The sequence below is a fragment of the Gekko japonicus genome, unplaced genomic scaffold (genome assembly GCF_001447785.1).
Source record: "Gekko japonicus isolate JY-2015 unplaced genomic scaffold, Gekko_japonicus_V1.1 scaffold1021, whole genome shotgun sequence".
Classification (NCBI taxonomy): Eukaryota; Metazoa; Chordata; class Lepidosauria; order Squamata; family Gekkonidae; genus Gekko; species Gekko japonicus.
The window spans coordinates 61715-83359 of NW_015176479.1; the positions used below are offsets into that span (position 1 = coordinate 61715).

Here is a 21645-nt window from a genome sequence, read left to right on the forward strand (position 1 = left end):
GTCCTTTTAACTGGAGATGCTGGGGATTGAACCTGGGACCTTCTGCATGCCAAGCAGAGGCTCTGCCACTGAGCCACAGCCCCTCTTTACAGCTCTCCAGGGTCTCAGGCTGAGGTCTTTCACATCACCTCCTGCCTGGTTCTTTTAACTGGAGATGCTTGGGATTGAACCTGGGACCTTCTGCATGCCAAGCAGATGTTCTACCACTCAGCCACCGCCCCTCCCTATATCCAGAGCATGCTGGGCCTCATTCCAGATAATTGTAGATTGTCTCGATTGTAGAATGTGTTCTGTATTCTGTAGTCCTTTCTGGAGTTTGGGTGAAGTAGGATCAGCGCACTCGGGGACCCATCAAACACCTTTCGGGGTGGAACCTCAACCCACCCTCTACATTATTTGATGGAACGTCCTTTGAAATTGATGTTTCTTATCTCTTTTGTGAGGAAGGCTTGGAACGGAGGCAGGTTTTACTTTTTTCTAATAAGTACCAGACAAATTCTGCGAGTGGTCCAGATAAGGACGGAGTGGAAAGCGGACGCCGATGGATTGCTAGACGTGAAATGATTGCTCATCCGACCTGAGACAGGCTGTTTACACCAGAAGGCCTGTCTGGATAAAAGGTTGTTGGGAAAGGTTGCTTCACTTTTAAAAGGTATGATTCCCAGAGCTTTTAGCTGTAGAGGAAAACAGGGTTGCACTTACCTGTAACTGTTGTTCATCGAGTTGTGTGACCGTGCAGACATTGATTCTATATCCCTGGTGAACAATTTTTTTTAAAAAAAATCTGCTATTAATCCTGTTGTTATAGCTAGTGCCTAAGCACGACTGGTCGGAGGCTCGGCCCTGTCAAATGCCTAATCCATGGTAATGAGGGGAAGGAGGTGTAATTCAATTCCTGTGTCTTCAGGGTATCCAATTCTGTGCTTCTGAATTGCCCGCCCTCTTTGGACTCCGGTTGTAACTGAATAAACACAGCCAATAAAAACGCGATTATGGAGATGGATGTGGTTTGGGAGAGCAGGAATTACTCCGTTAGTGTCAACAAGTCTTAAAAGAATCACCCTTGAGATCTTCCATTTGAAAAGCAAAGACACGGAGGGGAACGTTTTATAAAGCCAATTCCTCTTACCGTTGGTAAATGCTCTCAGGAAAGAAGAACAGCCTCTTTCCATTACGGATTCGCGCTCAGGGGAACTGGTGGCTGTTCAGACATGTTTTCTTCTGTGTGTCATTCCCCCCAGAGCGATCCAACCCAAAGAAAAGTGAGACAAAGACTTCTCTCGGTGGAACCACTTTTAGATCTGCTTCTCTGGATCTCCAAGTTCAAGACTGATCTTTGGCATCCCTTCAACGTGCCAAGTTGAGGGGTCAGGTCCATCGCCGCCTAGCCCCCATGGGACCTCCATGTTCAGAAGCAATCTTTCTCTGGGGACCCAGAATCCATGGCCAAATAAGGCGGGGCAATCATTACTATCATTGGGAGTTTCAAGTTATGATTGGCTGGTTGTCACTAAGAGACAAAATGGTAGAAGATCCGGGCAAGTCTGCTGTAATGTCCCCGTAAATATTGAAAAGTTCGACGTGCTGGTTCGGTTTCGTGCCAGAGACTTTGGAAAAGTTCACTCGACCCAGTTGGCACTCCGAACGCAATTGCTTGTGCATTGTGTAAACAACTACGTGCCATTTCTTCGAAAGATACACAATTTGTCGTAAGAGAAAAAGTCAAATGTACCCGAATTGTGTTACCCTCTAAGACACAAAATGCGATCAGATGTGTTCCTTTTAACATGCAGGTTTGGTGCGTCTTATGTTCGTTGCTGTGATATATGAAGACATGCTTATTTCAGCCACAGGTTTCCAATGTGGTAGCTGTGAGCGCCATGATGACCATTTGCTGTGATATATGAAGACATGCTTATTTAAGCCACAGGTCTCCAATGTGGTAGCTGTGAGCGCCATGGCGACCGTTGACACCTTTTCTGGAGCTCGCCAAGTGTTTTTAAAACACTTCCCCCATCGCTTTGGTAGCAGCTGCCACCATGGTACAAGGATCTTCGCTGTGTAACTGAAGGTAAGCTGGGGGAACCATTTTGTAGCTGGGTCCATCCCCTGCAGCAGCCATTTTGTGTCTGTTTGCTGGAGGAAATTTTAGTTGCCTCATCTCGGAATGGTGGGAAATATAATTTACAAGTGAACGTAGAGGCGCAAACTTGCAAAGGTGTAAACGGTGTTAACGCAATATAATGAGGTTTGTACTCCAAATCTCAAATTTTGCTGAGAAGCTGTAATTTCTACAAAGTCAAAATTTAGCTTTCATTGGGAAGTCTTGTGCGACCAGTTCTGAAACCTAGAAATATTAGTATTATGGGAATTTACGGCCGTTCGCATACTTTGAGTGTTGAAAGTTTCACCTGTTGAGAAACTCTGTCATTTGGTTTCTATCCCATCACTCCTTCCAAGGAACACAAGGTGCTCCCCCTCCCTCAGTTTATCCTCACAACACCCCTGTGAGGTAGGGCAGGCTGACACAAAGGGATGGCCAAAGTTCCCCAGCAAGCTTCATTTTCTGAGTGCGGATTTGAACCCAGGTGTTTGTTTTGCTTCCTCAATAAGAGGAGGACACCAAGCACCCTGACATGTTTTGCTGTAGGAACACAGAACACAAAGAAGGCCTCTCTGGAGGACAGCAAAGAACACGCCAGGCATTACTGAGATGAAGACTGAAGGTAGCAGCTTTCCAAGTTGCGTCTGTGACGAAAGGGGCACTCGAGCTGCCAGTCGAATGTTCGAAAGTACAAAATTTTGCATGATATTGAGACTAATTTCTGGATTGGGGGAAAAATACCAGCGAAGCAGCACCGATATGGCCAGATTAATGCCGGGTTCTTACCTGTGCTTGAGCGGACATGGACAAAACGACCTATTCAGCCGCACGAGCGATTCGCACAAGGTCGGCTTTCATGGCCCCACCCGTGTTCAGAAGAGACTGACAATTCCAAAGATGCCATTTGTTTATAAAGGCCTCTTCTGCTCTGTGCTGGGGTCACATGGCGCTTAGTGTCTGGAGAGGGATCCACGGCTTCCCCTTCAAACAGAGCAGCCAGCAGTAAAACATAACGGGCCTTGGCAGAATGGAGATGGCCCGCCTCCTTGGGGGTCAAAGGCCGGGCAACAGAGAGAACAAAATGGGCTCTGGTCACCCCGCCAAGGCCAAGGCGTTGAAGCTGCAGAGTACAGACCCGCAGAGAGAGAGAAAGGCAGCTGGGGAGGGAATGCACACAAGGTAATTTGTGGCCCCATGGTTAGCAAAGCAGCTCGAACTTCATTTGGAGGCTCGGCTGCTGCGCCTCTCATGCCGGTGGCGGAACAATCATGGGAAAGGCACCCGCGGACACCAAAGAAAAGCTCACCCGCCAGAGTATGACGTGTCTTTGTATTTAAAAAAAAGGGAAATCATTAAAAATATACATTTCTTTTAAAAAATCAAACAATTTTGGTGTTAACAACATGTACTTTTTTGGGGGGAGGCGACGAGGGGGTGAGGGAAGGCTGATTGGTTTCCTCTATCTGGAAGGACACCTCTGAAAACCAAATAAGCGCCACTCAACCGACGCGTTCCCCCCCCGCGAGTTCCTAAATGTCACGTTCGTTCAAAAGGCCCTCTTCTCACTCGGCTGCCTTTTGCGTATTCGTGTGTGTGTGTGTGTTTCTTTTGGATTTACAATGGACATTGGCACATGCAATCTACAAAGGGAGGAATCTGAGGACCCTCGATAAGAGCAAAACATTTCCCCCAACCGCTTCGGCCCCAACCACTACCCACGGTGCTTTTGAGCCAACAGGAACCCCCTGGAGCGGGAGGGGGGGATTTTTTTTTTAAAGGAACACAATAAGCTCAGTTGGAACAGAATCGAAAAGAAGGCAGGAGATAAGTTTGATCAAAACCCACCAGTGGAGAACCTCGCAGGCGTGAGGAGAAACATGACACTCAGACAAAGCGATCCAGACGGTGCCGGGAAGGCAAGTGAAGTGAGGAGAAGGGGGCGTGAGAATATAGAACCATTCCTAAAATGTCTCCCCTCCACCAACACACATACACTTTGTGTTTTCCTACCTGACTGGGATGAAACAGCAAGGGAAGGGGTCTGCTCAAGAGAATGTATACTTTCACCTTCAGTTGCATAACAATAGCGCTACCTATCCAGAAGTGTGAAATTCATTTCCTTGCTTGTGAGGGAAAAGGAAAAAGGAGGGAAGGGGGGAGGGAACCCCCCCCGTTAATAAGCTGCTTTCCAAATCAGTGTTACAAAAGCATTTTTCTTGTCTTTAAAAAAAGAGAAAATGAAAGAAAACACTCCTTGAAATCATATTTTACCAACGATCCAGTGGTTAGAAGTGTCATTTCTTGATAGTTCGTGGGTGGGTTTTTTCCCCTTCCTTTTTTTTTTTTAGAAAAAATAAAATAAAAGCAAGTTCAACTAGTTCAGCTCCATGTGATTAAAGAGTTGATTGTCTTGGGGGAAAAAATAGAGACATTCACATTTACATCCATTCTACCCTGATAAGAGAAATTTACCCACAGTTCACTGCACCTATAGTCACGCATACAGTCCTCTGATTGGGTGGTGGCAGCTGTTCCAAATTAGGCAGGTGGTCTGAGCAGTGCTGTCTGCTGTCCTGTACCTCCCGGGTGTCAGACGAACGAGGAGAAGCCTGTCACTGGAGTCCGTGAGCCCGGGGGGGCCTGTCCAGTCGGGGTGTAGACCCCTCCTGAACTCTGTGTCGTGATGACAGTCTGGAAGTAAGGCTCCGCCTCACCTGCCATGCACTCCTCATACCGGTATGGCGCCGGATGCTTCGTGCCTTTCTGCTGCCGCTTCCAGGAGTTGTAGTAGGTGGGGTCGCTCATGTAATGGTTCACGAATGAGTGCTTCGGCAGTTCATCTTCGTAGTCTGAATCGGTCGCCTGCCATGGGAAAGAGGAAAAGCCTGCTAAGTACTTTATGGTGCTGGTATTATTTTCAACCGTTGGTCATAGGTCCTTTCCGCACTTGGATTTCAACCTTAGTTTTATCAGAGTTCAACTTGGGACACAATACCTTGCATTTATCCCTGGTTATAACAGCATCCATTTCTCTCGGGACAAGTGTGGGGTGAAACTAGGGTGACCGCAATGTAATGTGGAAACAAAAAATACCCCAAGATAATTACAGGGGTGAACTCGAGCGTAGTGTGGAATGTAAAACTACCACGAGATAATTACAGGGGTGAACTCGAGTGTAGTGTGGAATGTACAAATACCCCGAGATAATTACAGGGGTGAACTCGTGTGTAGCGTGGAATGTAAAAATACTCCGAGATAATTACAGGGGTGAACTCGAGTGTAGTGTGGAATGTAAAACTACCCCAAGATAATTACAGGGGTGAACTCGAGTGTAGTGTGGAATGTACAAATACCCCGAGATAATTACAGGGGTGAACTCGTGTGTAGCGTGGAATGTAAAAATACCCCGAGATAATTACAGCGGTGAACTCGCGTGTAGTGTGGAATGTAAGTTGGGGGACAGGGTTGAACCAGGGTTTAAGGTCTAGTGTGGAAAGGATCATAACAGAGAGGTGCTATCCAGATCAAGGCAGTGGCCAGTGGCCATAATACCATTTGGTGTATTTATTTAGGGAATGAACGCACAGTTGTCCGGAGATCTTCTCAAGGCTACAAACAATATCATAAAACTATAGAAACAGAAGCAATAAGTTCCCAGCGTTAAAAACAAGCAATGGGTATAAAGATGACAGAAACCCACCATTGAACATCCATAATGCAGGCCCAGGAGTGGGGTTGCCAGTTCTCACCTGGCTGGATTGGGGCTGGTGGATTGGGGGCCGCAAAAGCGGGCAAACCCCCGCCTCTGCCAGAGGAATGGGAACCTTCCTCTGGTGGGCAGACTTTTAAAAATAGCTTTAAAAAAAGACCCCCCTCCTCTTAGTTCAAATCCTGAGCAAAATGAAATGGTTTGGCCTGGCAGGGAAGCAACAGGTGTGCCTCCCTGCACATACTATGTTAATATTTCAGGATTGGGTCCGTGGGTCAGCTCGGTCCATCTTCCACTCTTCGTGGCACACGGACCCTACCACAGAAGCCAACCAGTTGCCCCAGAGGGCCAAACAACTGGGGCATGGAGGCCGAGGCCCTTCCCCTCTGCCGCCTCCCGACACTAAGATGCAGAGGTTTGTTGCCTCTGGCGATGAAGGTTCCCTTTATTCCCCATGGCTAGCAGCCACGGATGGACCTCCATCAATGGGAACCTCTAGAACTCTGAATACCAGTGTCAGGGCAGATTCTGCCACCGGCCCAGAGTTCTGTTCTGTTCACCTGCTCGTCAGGACTCGGGGTTTAACGGCCACGGCATTTCACACTTTTTAGGTTATAAAAGCACTTTAAAAACCACACATCAGTCTTAAATCTGCAGGACGTTGTTTGACGGGGGTGGGAATCGATTCTCATTTTGTAGTGGCCTCTATTATAATTTGATGTCCAGTTTTCAGCAGCGGATTAGGTGCGCTGCTTCACAAGCCGCCGACCGCTCGCGCTCGCGTGTACTGCGCGGGGGTGGGGGTAAGCACAGAATCTAGGAAGGAAAAAAGGAAGGAAAAGCAGGTGCCCAAGTTACAAATCGGCAAAGCAACGATGGATATCTGTGAAAGCGAAGAGAAATGTGCCAAACGAGAGAGAGAGAGAGATTTACCTGGTGTGTACTTCTAAATACTACATCTCTTTTCCTCCCCGTATCCTAGGAGTAGGTTTACTCTGCTTTTCTCTACCTGAGGAGTCAAGCGGCTTACAATCACCTCTTCCTTCCCACAATAGGCACCTTGGGAGGTAGGTGGGTCTGAGAGAACAGTGACTGGCCCAAGATCGCCCAGCAGGCTTCATGTGGAGGAGGAGTGGGGAATCAAAGCTGGGTCTCTAGATCAGAGCAGGCCGCTCTTAACCACTACCCCACGCTGGCTCTCGGGGCCTGGTGTCCCTTGGTTTTATCTTCACAAGAGTCCTGTGAGGTAGGTGAGGCTCAGAGAAGGTCGGCGGCCCAAGGTCACCTGGTGAACTGCACGGCCCTGTAGGGATTTGAACGTTGCTCTCCGGGGTTCGGGTCCTGCAGCTAATGCTTGCGTCAGGATTATAAATAACATCAATCAGTGGCGGCTCCGCACTGGTGGAATGAGCTCCCAGAGGACATCAGGGCCCTGCGGGACCTCTTACAGTTCCGCAAGGCCTGCAAGACGGAGCTCTTCCACCAGGCCTTCGATTAGGGAGCTGTACCCAAGCAATTGTAGCCCTGGTCCAATACTAACACCACGGTCAACAGACAGTTAGCCCCGACTATGCTATTGGCCGGCTGTTGTCTGAGGATGCTGCTAAGCCCGCCATCTGACATCAACTAGCACTTTATATTTTATAACATTCATAATTATATTGCTCTGTTTTTATCTAATTCTGGTTTAATTGTTTTATATCCTACGTAAGCCACCCTGAGCCTGCCTAGGCAGGGCGGGCGGGATATAAATTAAATGAATGAATAAATAAATAAATAAAAATCCATTAATCAATGAAGCCAGCCAGCCAGCCATTCTTGAAATCAGAGCGAAGGAAACAAACATTGAGTATTTTGAGTTCTTCGAAACCCTTCTCCTCTTTCTTCTTTGAACACTGCTGCATGTGCCAATGCGGCTGGATTATTCTTTTAATTGTGCAGGGCGGAGGACGAAAACCCCTGCTAACACGAACACATTGATCACCCTGTCTTTGCTTCGCTGGTAGAAATTCACTTGGGTTGAACTCGTCACATGGAGGGGCAACAAAAACTCGAGGGGAGACAGACCTCCTGCGACTCTGGCCTTCTTTCTGTTTGACATGCTACGGCACTCACCAGAAATCTCGGGAAGGAAGGGAGCGATAGAATTCTGCTCACCATTTGTTGTGCTGGTACAGACTGCTGCTGCTAGACACACACACATACACACTGTTAAGTTATCACATGGCTGTCTAAGATTCACATTCTGGCCCTGTGTGGATGTTTAAATCTAGGAGAGGGATGTGCAATCCCACCCACTGACCCCACAACAACCCCAGCCTTTGCATGCTCAGTGGAATGTCCCCATGGAGGCCCGCATGCATGCGTGACCGTGCTCCGTATGCATGAGGGTGGGCCCTGCTTTGGTGTAGTGGTTAGGAGTGTGGGTTCTAATCTGGGAGAACCGGGTTTGGTCCCCCACACCTCCATGTGCAGCTGCTGGTGTGGCCTTGGGTCAGTCACAAGTTCTCTCAGAGCTGTTGTCTCAAGAAGCAGTCCTCGAAAGAGTTCTCTCAGCCCCACCTACCTCACAGGGTGTCTGTTGTAGGCAGGGGAAGAGAAAGGAGGTTGTAAGCTGCTTTGAGATTCCTTTGGGTAGTGAAGGCAAGGGTATAAATCCAATCTCTTCTCTCTCTCTCTCTTCTCTTTTCAAATGGGTCCAAAATGTATTCTGCTAAATGCACTGAAGTCAACGGAAGGGCTGGTGCAAGCAATTCCTCTCCCCTTTAGGGCTTCTAGTGTCCTGGCCCCGCTGGTGGACCTCCTGACGGCACCTGGTATTTTTGGCCACTGTGTGACAGAGTGTTGTACTGGATGGGCCACTGGCCTGATCCAACATTGGCTTCTCTTATGTTCTTATGTCTGGGGCCACTGCCCTGTATTCTTGGTTCGTGGGAGGGCTTCTAGTGTCCTGGCCCCGCTGGTGGACCTCCTGACGGCACCAGGTATTTTTGGCCACTGTGTGACACAGAGTGTTGGACTGGATGGGCCATTGGCCTGATCCAACATTGGCTTCTCTTATGTTCTTATGTCCAATGTACACACCATTGAATTTCATGGAGTATGATTATATCTCCCCCAATACTACCTCTTCAGCATTTTAGGAAGAAGGTCTATCATGTATTTATTTTATTTTATTAGACTTTTCTACTGCCCTTCCTATGAGCGGGCTCAGGGCATTTCACAACACAGCTTTGTAGAACGTATAAAATCCCATTAAACAGTCCGAAATACAAATCTGTAGATTAAATTAGAAACCCCCAGATGGTACCATAATCCAGTTCTAGTCCCCCAATTTATATTGGCAATGGGGGAGGGGGGTAGTGGAAGCAGGTAGAAGAAGAAGAGGAGGAGAAGGAGAAGAAGATTGGATATATACCCCACCCTTCACTCGGAATCTCAGAGTGGCTTACAATCTCCTTCCCCTTCCCCTCAACAGACACCCTGTGAGGTGGGTGGGGCTGAGAGAGCTCTGAGAGAACTGCCCCTGAGAGAACAGCTCTGAAAGAACTTGTAACTGACAAGAAGAAGAGGAGGAGATTGGATATATACCCCGCCCTTCACCTGGAGTCCCAGAGTGGCTTACAATCTCCTTTCCCTTCCCCTCCCCACAACAGAGGTAGGTGGGGCCGAGAGAGCTCTGAGAGAACTGTTCTTCAGACAACAGCTCTGAGAGAACTTATGACTGACCCAAGGCCACACCAGCAGCTGCACACGGAGGAGTGGGGGACCAAACCCGGTTCTCTTGAGAGTATAGCTCTGAGCAGGGGTCCTTTCGTAGAAAAAGAGGTGCAGGAGCTCATTAGCATAACTCATTAGCATAACTTATTTGCATACACCACACCCTCTGACATCACCGGAAGTGTGTCAGAAGGCAACACCCACCGCTCAGGCGCCACTGGATTGTTTTGGATTGCTAGGTATTGGAGGGGGGGAGGAACGTGTAGATCTGTCCTGGCAGAGGAGGGAGAGCTTGTACCTGAATAAAACTTGGTCTTAAAGGTGCCACTGGACTGTTTTGGACCAGGGAGAGAGAACGATGGCTTGTCCACGGTCACGCAGCAGCTGCACGTGGCGGGGTGGGGAATCAAACCCGGTCCTCCCAGATTAGAGTCCGCACTCTGAACCACTGCACCAAACACGTGAATGCAATCTTGGGTGGGTTCGCAATCGCCCCACAGGGCACCTGGGAGCCGCAAAGGACCAAGGGACCCTTGCCGCAGACGCCTCCCGTCGTCCCCCCTCATGATTACTCAAATTGCTTCTGCAGCAGGATTTGTTTTCAGAGTGGCCATATTATTTTTAATGATTCAAAAAAACTATCGACTGAATGGAAATGCTGCAGGGCCCCCTTTCTTCTTCGCCGCTGCGTGGCAGGCCCTTTTTACCGCGGCTGCAGGCCGGTTGCCGAGGCAACGGTGGCAGCCCGGAGTTTGATTGGACGGGCCGTAAGATTAGAAATTGACAAGCCAAGGTGCACCGAAGCCCGGGCGGCCGGAAAAATAGAGAAAATGCTTGACAATTTAAAGCGTTTCTTATGGGCGAGATGAAAGAAACAAATGCTATTAGGGGACAAATTAGGGACCAGCAGGCGTGTTTAGTTTAAGGCCGGCATTAGAGGGGATTTTGGAAATAGTGGCGGCTGTCAGGTTTCTTTGAAAGTGGTCGGGGGGAGAAGGGAGTGTACACTCTTCTTTAGGGCTAGCAAGGACGAGATCAGCTGTGGGCGTATCCGAGTTCTTCCAAAAGACGACATGGAAATGGGTATAGCCTCCGTGTCTGCCTGAAATTTCCTCCTGTATCTCTTCATTCCATCCTCCGGTTCGCCTGCCCATTTGGACCTCTGGATCTGTCCGGTAGAGATACATTCCAGATGGGCTGCAGCTTTCATTTATTGTGGGGGACAGGGAAGAGATTTGTAGCACCCATAAGTCTTCAAAGGTGCCTGAGCCCCCTGGGGTCTTTCCATATGGCAGCTGAGGTCAAGGAGGAAAGGTGGCACGTCGTAGCCTGATCTCCTCAGACCTCGGAAGCTAAGCAGGCGTGGTACGTGGAAGGGAGACCACCAAGGAAGACTCTGCAGAGGAAGGCCATGGCAAACCACCTCTGCCTCTCACTTGCCTCAAAAGCCCCTTGCTGGCGTCGCCTTAAGTTGTAAACTAAGCAGGGTCGGTACTTGGAAGGGAGGCCACCAAGGAAGACTCTGCAGAGGAAGGCCATGGCAAACCACCTCTGCTTCTCACTTGCCTTGAAAGCCCCTTGCTGGGGTGGCCTTAAGTTGTAAACTAAGCAGGGACAGTACTTGAAAGGGAGACCACCAAGGAAGGCTCTGCAGAGGAAGGCAACGGCCAACTAGCTCTGCTTCTCACTGGCCTCGGAAGCCCCTTGCTGGGGTGGCCTTAAGTTATAAGCTAAGCAGGGTTGGTACTTGGAAGGGAGAGTTTAGTTGCCCTGAGTCTTGTGAGCGAACAGTGTCTGGCTACTCCCAAGGGAACTTTTCTCTTCTCTCTCTCTCTCATGCTGGTTAGCAGCCCTTATCTTCCAAGTTTGAGTAGTTTCTTCCCCCCACTGGACACCAGGTGCAAGATGGCCTGTCTCTTCCAAGTACTTGGGACAGCTTAATGAATGATTTCTTGACTGGTAGCCAGCATTTAAGGTATAAGATGCCTAGTTTTAGCCATACCGGTGGTCTATTATCCTATTAGGCTGCAGACTGCAGAGGGGTGCAGGAAGGGTCAGGTTAGCACAAAGAAGAAGAGGAGGAGGAGGAGTAGTTTGGATTTATATCCCGCTCTTCACTCGAAGTCTCAGAGCAGTTTACAATCCCCTTCCCCTCCCCACAACAGACACCCTGTGAGGTTGGTGGGGCTGAGAGGACTGATCTTGAGAGAACAGCTCTGAGAGAACTGTGACTGGAAGAAGAAGAGGAAGAGGAGGAGGAGACTGGATTAATACCACCAAGGAAGGCTCTGCAGAGGAAGGCAACGGCAAACCACCTCTGCTTCTCACTGGCCTCGGAAGCTGAGACTCAGAGTCTGCAACGGCAAACCACCTCTGCTTCTCACTGGCCAAGGAAGCTGAGAGAGTCTCAGAGCGGTTTACAATCTCCTTCCCTTCCCCTCCCCACAACAGACACCCCATGAGGTAGGTGCGCCTGAGAGAGCTCTCTTGAGGACTCCTCATAAGAGAACAGCTCTGAGAGAACTTGTGGCTGACCCAAGAAGAAGAAGAAGAGATTGGATTTATACCCCATCCTTTACTACCTGAAGGAGTCTCAGAGCAGCTTATAAACTCCTTTCCCTTCCCCTCCCCACAACAGACACCCTGTGAGGCAGGTGGGGCTGAGAGAGCTCTGACAGAAACTGCCCTTTCAAGGAGAGCTCTGGCAGAACTACAGCTTCCCAAGGTCATCCAGCCAGGTGCAAGTGGAGGAGCGGGGAATCGAACCCGGTTCTCCCAGTTTGAAGTCCGCACACTTAACCCACGACACCAAACTGGCTCTCAGGAAGGAATTTCCCTCCAGGCCAGATGGGCCCAGGAACCCTGCAGGTTTTCTGCCTTCCTCTGGGTACAGAGCAGGGGTCACTGTGGGGAGTCGGAGAGGGTCAGCTGTCAATTTCCTGCATTGTGCAGGAGGTTGGATGAGATGACCCTCCGGGTCCCTTCCAGCTCTATGATTCCTGTGTTTCTATGTTAAAACGCAATAAAGCCATGCAGTATTAAAACCACTTTTGTGGGATGAGCGAGAGAGCCGGCAGCTTTTCCTCCTACCTCCGCTGGGGGGGTACATTACCGATTCACGCCGACTTCAAAACCGGCAGAGACAAGAGCCCATCAATGACCCAACGGAGACTGATGGGCTATCAGAGGTTGGGGGGGGGATGGGTGCTTGATTTTTGCTTGCTGCCCGAAGAGGACTGCAGCTATGCGCCTAAAGAGTCAATTCCCTGCTTTCAGAAGGGCTTGGGCCCTTCAAGGAAAACGGTGTAACGAGCGCACGGCTAGATTCTCATAACCTCTGGCTCTGTGCGCGGGTGGCCTCAGGCAGGGGACGGTCATGATGCACCATCAGAAGCCAGCGTGCAGAGCTGGTTGGCATGAATCACACACACACACAGGCACAAACGGGAAGGGAGCACGGCTCCGTTCATATTTATGCCCGGCACGTCCTGCGAACGGCAGGTTTAATACCTGTTTGTCACAGGAAGAAGAGCGGAGCCTCTGCAAGTGTAATTCTCGAGATAACGCGAGTGCATCACAAAGGATGGCCAAAGATGCTGCAGAGAGAGACGCCGTTTTCCCCCGGGCGGGTTGGTCGCGGGGGGCTCCGGCAAAGGAGCAGGCGGCTCTGGGTAATTAAGAGGAGGTGAAAGGCGGGGAATGGAGAAAGGAGCCCAGCATAAACGCTGCAGGCCAGGTCTTACAGGGTCCTCTTTCTCCCAGGCTGACTGCGGTTCCCCCCCCCCCCCCCCCCCCCGGTTCTTCCTCCTCCCACCTTTTTGCTGAAAGAATCGAGACTATTAGAGTGTCCTAGAATATTTAGACTCTTTTTGGGCCTGCTGCTTTCTTCCTGTTACCAAGTTCCATTTTGTCAGGATTGTAGTGTGTTTTTTAAAAAACACACAAACGTTTCCCTTTCCGTGCACGTGCCCCGCACTTCTCAGTGTCAATGTGGTGTAGTGGTTGAGTGGCAGACTCTAATCTGGAGAGTCGGGTTTGATTCCCCACTCCTCCGCCACATGAAGCCTGTTGGGTGACGTTGGGCCAGTCACCGTTCTCTCAGGACTCTCTCAGCCCCACCTGCCTCACAATGTGCCTGCTGTGGGGAGAGGAAGGGAAGAAGAAGAGGAGGAGGAGGAGATTGGATTTAAACCCCGCCATTCACTCGGGGTCTCAGAGCAGCTTACAATCTCCTTTCCCTTCTGCTCAACAGACACCCTGTGAGGTAGGCGGGGCTGAGAGAGCTCTTTCAGGAACTGCTCCTGAGAGAACAGCTCTGAAAGAACCTATGACTGACCCAAGGTCACATCAACAGCTGCATGTGGAGGAGTGGGGAATCAAGCCCAGTTTTGCAGGATTAGATTCCGTGCACTTAACCACCACACCAAACTGGCTCTCACACCAAAACTGGAGATTGTAAGCTGCTTTGAGACTCCTTAGGGGAGAGAAGAGCGGACTATAAAAACCAACTCTTCTTCTTCTAATCTGGAGAGCCGGGTTTGATTCCCCACTCCTTATCCACCTGAAGCCTGATGGGTGACCTTGGGCCAGTCACAGTACTCTCAGAGCTCTCTCAGCCCCCACCTGCCTCACAAAGTGCCTGTTGTGGGGAGAAGGAAGGGAAGGAGATTGTGAGCTGCTTTGACACTCCTTAGGGGAGAGAAAAGCAGGGTATAAAAGCCAACTCTTCTTCTTCTAATCTGGAGAGCCTGCTGGGTGACCTTGGGCCAGTCACAGTTCTCTCAGGACTTTCTCAGCTCCCACCTGCCTCACAAGGTGCCTGCTTGTGGGGAGAGGAAGGAAAGGTGATTGTAAACTGCTTTGAGACTTCTTACAGGAGAGAAAAGCGGGCTGTAAAAACTACTACTACTAATCCTTCTTCTGCTTCTTCGTCCTCCCCCCCCTCCGGCCATTATTCTGGGTCTACTTCTGGCCCCAATATCAACTCAACTCATGTCCTACGTACTCTCCATTACTATGTCTGTGTGCAGTGTTCCCTCTAAGCTGAGTTAGTGTGAGCTAGCTCACCGTTTTTAAGCCTCTGGCTCACACATTTTTTGTCTTAGGTCAGGGAGGAGGGCTCCAGAGAGCAAACTAATTGATACAGCAGCCAAATCGCTGGCTCACAACTTTAATGCCAGGAGCTCGCAAAGTAGAATTTTTGCTCACAAGACACCACAGCTTAGAGGGAGGCATTGCCTGTGTGTGAAAGTTGGGACAATGAAGAGAGCTATCAGGAAGAACGTTGCGTCCTTTGGAACGTGGTGTTGGGAGGACAGTTTTATGGATACCGTAGACTGCCAAAAAAAGGACAAACCAGTGTCTTCTAGATCAGATCGAGTCTGAACTCTCCCTAGTAGCTAAAACAACTAAACTGAGGCTAGTGTAGTTTGGTCACATGATGAGAATAAAAGAGTCACTGGAAGAAGACCATTAGTACTAGGGAAAGCAGAAGGCAGTGGGGAAAAGGGGAAGACCCAGCAGGAGGTGGATGGACTCAGTCAAGAAAGCCACAAAGGCCCTCCTTTTGCAAGCCCCGAACAAGGCTGTTAATGGAAGGACGTTGGGGACGGATCATTCATTCATTGGGTGGTCATATGTTGGAAACAACTTGATGGTGCTTCACATACACACACACACACACACACTCACAGAGTATTGGCGTCGTATAGAATCATAGAATCATAGAGCGTTAGAGTTGGAAGGGACCTTGCTGGTCATCTAGTCCCACCCCCTGCACTCTGCAGGAGCATAGCTGAAAGAGAGCCCTACATACCTACAACATACCCGAAAGATGGTCGTCCGGCCTCCGCTTGAAAACGTCCGACGAAGGAGCATCCACCACCTCCCGAGGCAGACTGTTCCACTGCTCAACCACTGACAGTTAGGAAGTTTCTCCTGATATTTAGCTGGTAACGACTCCCTTGTCATTTCCACCCATTCGATCTAGTCTTGCAATCCAGAGCAAGAGAGAATAGATCCGCTCCCTCTTCTACATGACAGCCCTTCAGATATTTGAAGACTGCAATCATGTCCCCTCTAAGCCTTCTCTTTCCCAGGCTAAACAGACCCAACTCTTTTAGCCTTTCCTCATAAGACTTGGATTCCAACCCTCTCACCATCCTGGTTGCCCTCTTCTGGACACGCTCGAGCTTGTCAACATCCTTCCTAAAATGTGGTGCCCAAAACTGGGCACAGGACTCCAGGTGGGGCCTGACCATAGCAGAACAGAACGGAACTACCACCTCCCGTGATCTGGACACGATGCTTCTGTTAATGCATCCTAAGATGGCATTAGCTTTCTTCGCAGCCACATCGCACTGCAGGCTCATGTTTAGCTTGTGATCAACCAGAACACCTAGATCCCTTTCACATGTGCTGCTGTCAAGCCAAGATGCTCCCATTGTATATCTGTGACTTTGATTTTTTGTACCTAAGTGTAGGACTTTGCACTTATCTCTACTGAAATAGATGACCAATGGGTCATTAGGGAAATAATGTGAAAATAGATGGACAGATGCCATAACATTTTATGCGCACCGAGTCATGCCAGTAAAATTCATAAAGGCGTTTTACGCTAGTGGCTTCCTCAACAGCTATGTTTTTGAAGTATATTCGACTCTCGTTTCTTCTGTTTGAACCCCCTAGAGGACTCGGGCGTGGGCAGATGTCGGGAGACATCTGGGAAGCTGAAAACAAGGAAAGCTGGGATCGACCCTACCCCGATAAAAATCTTCAGCGTACAAGCAAAAGGCTTGTGATAATCCATACTCTTCCCAAAGGGTTTCACGCGGCATCTGTCCAAAATTTCCCTGAGTGCAAGACGGCTGTCTCGAGCATTTTTGTCTTACAATTCCCACTTCTTTCAGCATTCTCCCTGTTGGTCACCTTCTGAAGCCTTACCGGGCTACAGCTGCCGATCTCCACTGCAACCTGTACGGAACGGGAAGAGTGTCTCTCCTTGAGAGCCGGAATAAGCCCATCCATTCGTCATTCTCTTGAGGACTCCAGGTTTGGAATGACGGCTAAGCGGACCACTTAGGTCCGTCTTTCTCTCTCCGGGTTGAATCCCGGCCCGTAAATTCCTACTCGTCTAAATGTCCCCAGATGACGCTTATCCAGTTTGCTGGGCTTTCTGCGCTTGGAGTTTAGCCAGAGGTGCTTGAGAAGAGAGCACTGCAAAAAGCCCTTTTAGTAGAGAGGCCCCAGCTCGTAAGCAAAGCCGCTTCTTCCCCGGAGCCTCAGAGCCAGACGTTCATCCCATTTCCCGCGAGGAGGTCACCTGGGCCTCGCTTGTCTGGGATCTTGAAATGTCCCACTGTACGAGAAAGGAAATGGGAAGGAGCGCAGGAGCTCGGTAGAGGCTGATCGTCCCTGTCTCCCTAACGGCCAAGGGAAGGCAAAAGCAGGGTAGGACTCGGCTTCCTTTGGAAGGGGCCGTGGCTTCAGTGGCAGAGCCCCTGCTTGGCGTACAAAGGTCCCGGGTTCAATCCCCGGCATCTCCAGCGAAAAGGACCAACCAAGACCCTGAGACAATGGAAGGCTGCTGCCAGTCCGAGCAGACAATACTGATCTTGATGGGCCAAGAGCAGGGCTGCCAGACCCCCCCCCAGTTTGGCGGGGGTCATACGCCTGACTGGCTGGCGGGAGAAGCCCCGCCCCCAAGCCCCAACACCCGCAGCCACTTGAGAGAGAGGAGGGAGAGGGGCGGCTGCGGGCCGTGCACCCGATCTCCGAGCGGCATTTCCGTTCGGAGATCGAGTGGGCAGGGCCCTCTGGCTGTGGGCACTGAAAGGGACCCCTTTCAGTGCTCGCGGCCGGTGGGGCCGTCCCTGCGGGGGCGGGGCTTGGAGCCGGGACGTCCCCAATGTGACGTCATCATGTTGGGGACGCCCGCCCCTTCCGAGAACGCCCCCCAAAGTCCCCCGCTGGGGATGAAGATGGACCTGTCGACCTTAGCCGAGTGTCTGATTCAGTATAAGGCAGCTTCATGTATTTGTCTTTCTAGGGAGCTCGGGGTGAGGAAGCCCCGCCAGGTTTCTCTGCCTGTGGAAAGGAGACTCTCAACCGGAAGAGTGAGGCTTCTTTCCATAGGGCAAGTGTAATGTAATACCGGTTTCTCTTTCTAACAGCCAAATGGCATGGGGTGCTGGGAATCCGTAACTGACACCCACCACCACCACCACACACATACATGATGGAGCTGCAGAGAGCAACGGGGGTTTAACTCTGCTGCCTGTACCATCTTCCTGATTGCAAATTGGTCCGTCTGACCTCCTTTAAGTCCAGTTAGAGAGAGAAAAATAACCTGTGCCTGTCTTTTTGTCCTATTAGGATGGACAGCAGACTCTTCGGATTCAATTTCAACCCATCGGTTCTGGTCCGACCTTCTGGGGCAACAGAAAAGAACTCCGCCCCATCCTCTATATGACAGCCCTTCAAGTACATCAATACATGCTCCTGTACACATTGTTTGTGTATGTTATGTGGAAAATGTAATAAAACCTTGCCCCTTTGTGGGCAGTTTTTTTTAAAAAACATGCTCCTGCCCCGTCACTGTGGCCCCGATCTCCATCCCCCGCCCGGTGGCTGCTTTATGCGCTAACTTACATGTCTGGAGATCAAATTTCCGATCCCCCAGCAATCACATGTGGTTTGCCTCTTAAACCTGGGGGATATTTACCTAATTTCGATCCGAGGATGAGCTTGGAAATAGAACCAGTGACATTCTTGGCTCCCAGAGCTATTAATAAAAGGGCCGGTCTTTTGAGCATCACTGGTAATAGAAGCAGAGGAAAACGGTCACCCCGGAAGCCGCTGACCCCGTGTTGTATTTGGGTCAGTCCTGGAATGTGAATTTAGACTTTCAAATTAAACCTCTAAGCAGAGGAGGGGTCGGCGGGAGCTGGAGATGTCCCCTGACAGGTCACCGGTTTCTCTTTAAGAGTTGCGGTGCGCGGAATGAGAGTTTTTCCTCATCAAGACGTCTCTGACATTCACTTTGATGGATTGTATTTGCCCCGTCTCACCGGTGGCCTGATATTTCAGATCCGGGCGATAAACAGCATGCATTGTTTGCCGAGGGGAGGGGTCGTGCGACTTGACAACTGGAGGCTTCGAGATAATATTGTGTTACACAGGGGGCAGAAGAAGAAAAAGAAAGAAGGATTGATGTCGGAGATGGAAGGAGAATGCCGTTGAGGGTTGGAGCGTGGAGATTAAAATATTTGAAGGCGCCAAGTGGGACCACCATTCCGTCTAGCTGGAAATGGCTCTCTAGGTCTCATGGTGCAGGGAAAGATCACTTCTAATATCTGAGGTCTCAGGCTTTCCGCATGCCGAGTCAAATCTCTGCCGTGCCGCTAAATAGCCTCTCTCCGATACAGAGCTTGCGTTACCCTGAGGTCAGGCCAACGATCCATCTAGCTCAGTGTTGTCTACTCTGACGGTTCATGGCTCCTTGAGGCACGGAAAGGTCTGAGATCTTAAACCGGAGGTGCCAGGGACTGAGCCTGTGACCCTCTGCGCGCATGACCCTATCCCTGAGCCACGGCCCGCCTGCACCTTCCGGCTTGCTGTAGTTGGAAAAATGGAAATGCGTGACTGCCAGGAGAGTCCAGAAATCACCACTACTCTGTCTTATTCAAATGCACTCAGGATGACCTGAGTCATGCCCTGACCTGGATAGCCCAGGGAAGCCCGATCTCATCAGATCTCGGAAGTTAAGCAGGGTCGCCTCTGGCAAGTACTTGGATGGGAGACCTCCTTGGAATACCAGAGGTGGGAGGTGGGGGCAGGCTTTATTCAGCCGCCTCTCTGAATATCCTCCAGGCCCCCAGTAGGGGCCAGTCACCAGAGGTCTCTTGCTAATCTCCAGGACATCGGGTCTCCTACCATGTTTAAAAATCATCCAAGAAGCCACACCCTCCACCAAGGGCTCACCACCAATGCTCCCTCTAAGCTGTGGAGTCTTATGAGCAAAAAAATCTACTTTGTGAGCTACTGGCATTCAAGTTGTGAGTGAGCGATTCGGCTCCTGCATATTACAAATTCATTCACCGCAAAAAGCCGGCACTCTAATACAACAGTCAAACTAACTCAGACTAAATCCATACAACCACACGCATAAATGAACTACATAAAATGAATATCAAATAGAGCGCGCATGTTAAACATGTTAAGTCCTATAACAAATTACATCCAGTCGTCCTTCACTAGCAGCTTTCTAGTCCTTACAGCTAACCAGCCAAATTTGGCAGTTTAGCCGTAACCTCGGGGCATTGGCTACCGCAAAAATGTGCTCTGGAGCCCTCCTCCCTGAGCGAAGACAAAAACGTGTGAGCCGGAGGCTTAAAAAACTGTGAGCTAGCTCACACTAACTCAGCTTAGAGGGAACTCTGCTCACCACCACGGTGGGAATTCTTTTGTGTTTATTTGAAAGGGCTTTTCGTTCCAGGATTACTGTATTTGTGAACTGTGTGAGGAGACAGAAGGACAGGGGACGTTTTCACCCCTTCCCTCCCATGCCCTTCTCTCATTGGAAGAGCCACCTTCGAGGGTTATCACGTTTTCCAGCAAGAAAATAGCAGGGGAGGGGGAGGGGGGAATTTCCCCCCATGCCATTATGTTCTGTGGTAAAGCAATCCTGGCGCTACATTTGCAAGGGGAAAGCAAGATGGAATTCAAAATAAACATGGAAGGAACTCTGATGTGCCCTCGATGGCAGTCATTTGCTTCCAGCCTCGGCGAAACATCTGCCATTCCCTCCCAATATAGCTTCCTCCGATTTCGGGGATCCATTCAGGGCTCTTTTTGTAGAAAAAGCCCAGCAGGAACTCATTAGCATAATAGGCCACACCCAACAGCAGAAACTCATTAGCCTATTAGGCCACACCCCTGACAGCACAGCTCATTAGCACATTAGGCCACACCCCCATGTTACCAGAAGTGGGGTCATCCAGCCACACCCACCTTTCCCTTCTTATTCTGTTTACCTTGTTTGTGGTCAAAACCCAGGGCCTTTTTTTGTAGCAGGAACTCCTTTGCATGTGAGGCCACACACCCCTAATGTAGCCATTCATAATGAGTTTCTGCTGTTTTCTGCTGTTGGGTGTGGCCTATTATGCTAATGAGTTCCTGCTGGGCGTGGCCAACTTGGGAGCCAGCCGGAACTCCATTCCTGTGCGTTCCTGCCCCAAAATAGCCCTGCATTTAATCATCCTTTCTGAGCCTGTGGGCACCTCTGGAATTCTGACACAGCACGGTGGGGGCAGCCATAAAAATGGCAGCCACAAAATGGCTGCAGCGGGAGGCGGAGCCAGTCACAAAATGGCTGCCGCGGCTTACCTTCAGCCACACGGTGAAGTTCCTTGTGCTGGGGTGGTGGCTGCTGCCAGAGCAACGTTTTCAAAAAAAATCTGCACAGACAATCCGTCGCCTTGCCGGGAAAAAGCCCCACCTTCCTTTACTCACTTTCTAAAGACACTGGATGGGCACCACGTTGGGGACCCCCGCATTAGAGACTCACCTCTGATTCTGAAGCGTCCAAGGGTTTCTCACTGAGGGCCACACTCTCCGTCAGCACCACTCCATTATACTTGTTACAGATGTCCTCGTCGGAATAGTGCAGCCCCCCGGGGCTGGGTCGGGGCGGGGACCTGGAGGACAAAGAGAAATAAAATGAGGAACGTTCCCGCCTCTTCGCTCTATCGGACGGAAGACTTGTCCTGTGAATGATCTTTTCTTAAGATACGGGGAGGAAGAAAACCCTAAGCCCTCCAAGGTATTTGCGGTGCGGCTATTCTTTTTTAGAGGTAAAGTAAAGGTAAAGGTTCCCTTGCTCGAAAGCCAGCCGAATCCGACTCTAGCGTTGCGGTGCTCATCTCCATTTCAAAGCCGAAGAGCCAGCGCTGTCCGAAGACGTTTCCGTGGTCATGTGGCCGGCATGACTAAACACCAAGGCGCACGGAACGCTGTTACCTTCCCACCGAAGTGGTACCTATTTATCTACTTGCGATTTCTTGCTTTCGAACTGCTAGGTTGGCAGGAGCTGGAACCAGAGACGGGAGCTCAC

At 50.1% G+C, this 21645-nt stretch overlaps 1 protein-coding gene across 1 annotated transcript in view; it reads right to left on the bottom strand.

The window, feature by feature from the left end:
- Positions 1 to 4525: 4525 nt before the first annotated feature.
- The window catches only part of SDK1 (sidekick cell adhesion molecule 1), a 502369-nt gene continuing 485249 nt past the window's right edge, over positions 4526 to 21645 (bottom strand). Inside the window, exons 41-42 of the mRNA XM_015427208.1 lie at positions 21100 to 21229; positions 4526 to 4966 (exon numbers count right to left, since the gene is read on the bottom strand). Of these exons, the coding sequence (XP_015282694.1) occupies positions 4694 to 4966; positions 21100 to 21229 (403 nt within the window). The 3' untranslated portion in view covers positions 4526 to 4693. The remainder of the gene's footprint in view (positions 4967 to 21099; positions 21230 to 21645) is intronic.